At 42.5% G+C, this 6,332-nt stretch overlaps 1 protein-coding gene across 1 annotated transcript; it reads left to right on the forward strand.

Moving 5' to 3' along the window:
- Positions 1–2,442: 2,442 nt before the first annotated feature.
- Positions 2,443–3,423, forward strand: LOC126249369 (giardin subunit beta-like). The gene has a single exon (XM_049951022.1). It carries the CDS (start codon positions 2,443–2,445, stop codon positions 3,421–3,423), a length of 981 nt encoding a protein of 326 aa, XP_049806979.1.
- The last annotated feature ends 2,909 nt before the right edge of the window (positions 3,424–6,332 follow it).

Genomic DNA, 6,332 nt, shown 5'->3' on the forward strand with positions numbered 1-6,332 from the left:
ACACATGTTCTCTCTCTCTCTCTCTCTCTCTCTCTCTCTCTCTCTCTCGTCCTCAACAAAGCACCTAGTAAATACCCAGCCCTCCCCAAAATGCTGGCCCAAAAAATTATGGTATTTTCACATTCACACTGACTAGGTGTCTCGATTCACCTAAATTTCAGTATGTTATTTTAGGTCTTCGAGCCCACCAGATTCGAGAACAGACTGCAGGTATTATCAATCAGCGCTCCCGGAAAGCGCTTAATTCCGCCAAGACTCTCTCAAAGATGTATTGTAAAACTTAAGGGTCAGGCTGTAAGGGGTCCGCAGGCCCTTACTGCTAAGTTTGCGCTCACACAGGTCGACAGGGCAACTATCGAGTGTGTGTGCAGGTCGCGAGAGCTAGAGGGGGTTCACCGGAGTGCCGAGTGCGGCTTGGGTAGATTCCCGCGAGGCGGGAAGAACTGGGCGGAGAGCAGTTAGAGTTGAGATGTGCTGAAGTAAGGGTGTGGTAGGTTCCTGCGAGGCGGGCAGAGCTGTGCAGAAGCCAGCAGTTGAATTAATGCAAATTATCGACAAAGGGAGTGGCCATCGCCGCGGTTTAACCCCTTTGTGTTAGTATTATACGGGAAAGTGAGAAAGTTTAATTACAGAGTGATTTCAGTGACATTAAGTGCCGCTATTGAACTTCCGCGTCTACCACGCCGGCATTACTTGGATTACAGTGATTGGATGTTGCGTGTGACGATTAAGAATAACTAAAGAAACCTGTGCTGAGATTAGCCGTCATTTACAGTGTATTGACGAAGGCAGTGGCTGTCTCCTTATTTTGTGCTTTTGCTAAGAATATAGATCTTGTTTGTGAAACTGTGTTGTGTCCTTCTTACCACTAAACAGGACTTATTACAGTATTTGCGAAGGACAATACGGAATGTAACATCCCCTGAGCAGTCCAATCCGATTGCCAGCCCATTAGGTACACGGTCACATTAATTAATTATCTAATTTTGGGCTGCTATTCAGATCCCGAACGAGCGGATAAATAAAAGGGCATGTTACACCCTTGGCTTACCGTGAAAGGACAAGTGCAATTTTCGGACGAGTCGTAATGAACAATAGGTAATTTACCTTGTTCAACGTCAGGAAACTAATTTTTCAAGGTGGAATCGGGACAGTGCATGAACGTTAAAATCACGATAAGGAACAGTGAATTTTTGAGCAATACAAAGTAATAATATCGCACGATTGTGACTAAACTGTTTTTCTGGTCATATTAAACTGTGTTGTAAAGTGCAAATGCGAAAATCCGCGCGAAAAACTGTGAAAAGTGGACACTAAAGAAAGACACGTGTGAACAGTAAAATAGCAAAACGAGCCAAGATTTCGTCATACAAGTTGTTAGAAAGGTGTTTTGTGGTAAAATGTTGAACGAAATTGCCTTTTGAACAGTGTAAATCGGACGGTTTCGTGTGGACCCATAAACTGGTATGCTGACGATAATGTATTGTGGCGACACAACTAGTGAGTGACGTCACGCAGACCAGCGTAGCAGTTGCACCAAAGAGCTTCGATCCGCGAGGTGATGTCACACGACATCACGGCGAGCGACGCGACTTCGAGATACCGAGCGCAGTCCCGACATCTAGCGGCCAAACTACGAACTACGCCCGCCTGCAGCGCCACGGAGCGGCCGACGGGGAACTACGTCGCCTTGCAGCTGATCTTCAACTTCATGCGAGCTCCAGCGGCGGCACAGCCACACCCACCTCAAACGTCAAAACATCGCGACTCGCGGTAACGTCGGTTGGTGAGTGAAGACGACGGGTTAACATAACAGTAAATTGCAGTGTGCAGTCTTCGCGATAAATAAACAATTTTTAAATGATATTTACGTTAGGAAAAATGCTAAATTGCAGTAATTTCCGAAAAGTTTGTGAAACATACTCTGAAGTATAGCATGCTTACATATGCACACTGCACTGAATAAATGGTAATTGTTTTGGTAATTTCGCATTTATAGATTTTATGAGTGTTGTGATTATCTTGTTTAAAATATTTTTACATGAATTGTGTATGTGAAAATGGTATTGGAAATTAATAGGTTTGAAAGTTGTGATGTTCAGTACTCATACATATAGTATCATTTTGGGAGTTAACTGAAAGAATTGCAGGTACGGTTTGATTAGTTTCATGATAATTAGGAGTGTTTTGGGTTATTGGAGGTTATTTTGTAATACTTGGCTGTGCATCAGAAATAAACCAAAAATGTCTTTTGAAGATAAGCAGGTCTGTGAGGCAGTAGTTGAGAGGAAAGGGATAGGACAGGAAGACAAAGATGATTCAGGAATTAGTGATTGTGGATTGTCATTAGGAAGCCCATCAGCACATTCAACTAGTTATCCCGAGACACCGGGACAAACGACGAGAGCTAGGCCGGTTTCAAAGGATGCAGATATACGATCGATGTTAGCAGAGTTGCTAAAGGAGGTTAAGGCATTAAAGGAAGATTACCAAAAAACTGGAGAATTATTTAAGAAGAGTTCACAAGAAACGAGAGAATCACTAAAGGAAGATTTACAGGAGATCAAAACATCGTACACAAAGATGGAAGGTAATCTGAAGAAGGAAATGCAGGAGTTACCAGAACGATTGAAGATGAATGTCGACGAGAGAGAGAGTAAGCTACAGAAAAATATAGACCAGGTCCAGGGAGACGTGGAGAAGATGGAAGGAGAATTAACAAAGAAGATAGAAGACGATGTTGAAGGAACGAGAACCGAATTGGGAGAAAAGATCACCGAGGTGACGCAGATGCAGAAACAATGCAACGATGTGGTTGAGGGGATAGGAGATAAACAAAACCAATTGGCAATCAATCCGAGAAATGCTGCAGCCATGCAGCGAGAAGAGGATGACCAGTGGGTTGCAATCGAAGGTGGGGCCTTCACTTGTGGAATCAAAAGGAAGAAAGGGACTACTAATTATGATCAGTTTGGAGGAGGATTATTGAAGAAATGCTGGCCCAAAAGTCGTCAGTGTGCAGCACTTGAGGACCCACTACGATGCAGACCACTTAGTAATTGGAAAGGAACGTCGGAAGAATTAGCCAAACATTTGTGGGAATTGAACGAGATTTTGGAACAACCCCTGAATGATAACGTCATGGTATCTGCGATAAAAAGAAGATTGAATCAGAAAAGGCAAGGAACCGTATCCAGGAGCCTAATTAAAGGTAGAGAGGCCTTAATGAAGATACTGGACCAATTGGAGTCTATTAGATCACAGAAATACAAGCAAGCTAATGATAGGAATAGAGAAGGGAGTAATGACCCAAGGATTCATATTAATCATTCATCTGATTACCGAGGAAGAGGCGGAGGAACCGAGAAACCAAATGACATTCCAGATGAGGTCCGGTCAAGAGTAGGGGCTACCAGGACCTGAATAAACCTGCTAAGACATGGTTAGGACATTTAGTTGTAAAATGGACTTTTGAAAGAGGGAAGTGTTTATTTACATTGGATTTTGTGATGTATTACAATTAGAGTTGCATATTTCATGTCGAAGGTTATCTAAGGATGGATATAAAACCTGTAATAGCAAAATGGTAGTGTAGTATTCATATATTCTGTGTTTAGGTAAAAATTTTTGAGTATATATGCTGTGTGTGTTGTCATTTTGATATTGGACTAGAGAGGACTATTGCTGGTTGAGATGAAAAATTGTAACTTTGGACAATGCCATTTATGTGATGTAATAACCTTTTGTAGAAATTGTTGTGGAGGCAGCCCACTACCGGAGTCCAGGATTAATTTGAAAAATTGTAAATTCATTAATTATTTGTATTGTATGCTCTGTTCAAATGTAGCCATGTTTTAAATCCCTTGCCGATTCTTTTTCACCTGCGGTTCAAAAGAAGTTTTTGAGGGCGGGGATGTAAGGGGTCCGCAGGCCCTTACTGCTAAGTTTGCGCTCACACAGGTCGACAGGGCAACTATCGAGTGTGTGTGCAGGTCGCGAGAGCTAGAGGGGGTTCACCGGAGTGCCGAGTGCGGCTTGGGTAGATTCCCGCGAGGCGGGAAGAACTGGGCGGAGAGCAGTTAGAGTTGAGATGTGCTGAAGTAAGGGTGTGGTAGGTTCCCGCGAGGCGGGCAGAGCTGTGCAGAAGCCAGCAGTTGAATTAATGCAAATTATCGACAAAGGGAGTGGCCATCGCCGCGGTTTAACCCCTTTGTGTTAGTATTATACGGGAAAGTGAGAAAGTTTAATTACAGAGTGATTTCAGTGACATTAAGTGCCGCTATTGAACTTCCGCGTCTACCGCGCCGGCATTACTTGGATTACAGTGATTGGATGTTGCGTGTGACGATTAAGAATAACTAAAGAAACCTGTGCTGAGATTAGCCGTCATTTACAGTGTATTGACGAAGGCAGTGGCTGTCTCCTTATTTTGTGCTTTTGCTACGAATATAGATCTTGTTTGTGAAACTGTGTTGTGTCCTTCTTACCACTAAACAGGACTTATTACAGTATTTGCGAAGGACAATACGGAATGTAACATCCCCTGAGCAGTCCAATCCGATTGCCAGCCCATTAGGTACACGGTCACATTAATTAATTATCTAATTTTGGGCTGCTATTCAGATCCCGAACGAGCGGATAAATAAAAGGGTTCTGTTACAAGGCACTATGTAATAATCAACAGCGCTCCATCGGATGAAAGTGTGGGGAATACATTAACTTATATGGTTTGATGTACTGTAATTAACTCCACAGTCGACAGTGCCACAAAGAACTTTTGAGGATCCGCTTAGGGGAGTCGGTAAGAGTATATTCTATGCAGAACGTCGTCTCATCCATGATGTCACTGCCATATTGCTTGCCGTGTCCGTAGACTATAGCGGATCCAGTTACACACTTGCACTGGTATATTGTGCAGCCGTACGAGATGAATCTGTCACCCCTTATGGTCGGATATTCTCATCAATCCGTTGAAATCACAATTCCCAAATCAAGCCTACTCTTCCCCCACAGCAACACACACGTACGTACTTAAAGGAATAATAGTCTGATCACTTCCCACACACGTCTAGTGATTTGTCGGAACTCTAACCGCTGTAGCTTTACGTTCCAACAGCGTAACATTCCCGACAAGTAGCGTAATATCATTTGTTATATGCGCATAGAGCCAGAAAAATTATGGTATGTCCGCAATTCACACCAGCTGAGTGTCGTTTTGGACGGCCTACCATAGCTACCCGGCAGCAAAATCCTCCCACCATATCATCGTCATCGCATATTTGTCGAGTAATAAGAGGCGTAATTACAAAAAAGTTCCACACCTTCTTTTATTTATGTTACGTACGTTGTTGTACGATAGTCGCCGTAAGCCACCCCAGGAAGAACTGACAGACTTAATTTAGAAAGAGTAAATTAGAGGAGTCCAGCTAGGTATTCTGCTCTTGGGATGTCTTAAGTCAGTAGCAGGGGTTACATTTTCTTGACAGATGTGTGTGGAAAAGATTGTGTTCTGTTTGTGGAATTAGAGCAGCATGGCGTTAATTTCAAATATCAAACACCGCTGCAATGCATTTGTCAATTTCCTGTTAAGATATCGTTGTTTCATGCATTTTTCGTTGCTGCCGATCGTTTTATAGGACTGATGCAAGCATAGCATTTCAGAACCGTAATCGGATGTGAATAGTGGGCGCTTTACATCTCCGGAGAGCTATACTGTGCATTTACCACAAAGAATATACTTTTTTTGTTCCTTGGTGTAGAGGGCAGTTGTTTTATCATCTTAAAAGTTCTCAGCATAGTGCGTATCATAGGAAACCTGCAGGGTGAAAATACGTCAGGTGTTGTAAATATATTTTTGCATTGGAGTACTGACAGTGTTGCATTCGATGCGATTAATATATCGGAAACCACACCGCTTTAACTTTATAGCATGTTTAAATGTGGAACCGTGTGGCCTTAGGAGTGTGTGTTTATGTTCTATAATCATTTCTCTATTTCCAGTACTTTCTTAGTATGGAATCCAAACACTTCAACAAAACTACAGAATTAATAACACACTAGTGGTTTATGTGAAATATTTCAAACTCTTTCCGTCAGGAGCTCCGTTATGCACAAACAGTACCATTCTTCTTTTATTTAGAGCTATGTAGATACAGACCTTCTACAGTTTTGCTCAGGATCCCGAGCCGATGGGTTCAGCAAAGGGGTAACTCGTTTCGAAATAGAGGACAGAGTGCTGTTATGGGAATGATTGGTTTGTTGGGGTGGTAATCACCAAAAGTGTTGGTGAAATATTTTAATCTCTGACTTTATCCAACGAATGAGAGAATATT

Source organism: Schistocerca nitens, chromosome 3, assembly GCF_023898315.1.
Source record: "Schistocerca nitens isolate TAMUIC-IGC-003100 chromosome 3, iqSchNite1.1, whole genome shotgun sequence".
Taxonomy (NCBI): domain Eukaryota; kingdom Metazoa; phylum Arthropoda; class Insecta; order Orthoptera; family Acrididae; genus Schistocerca; species Schistocerca nitens.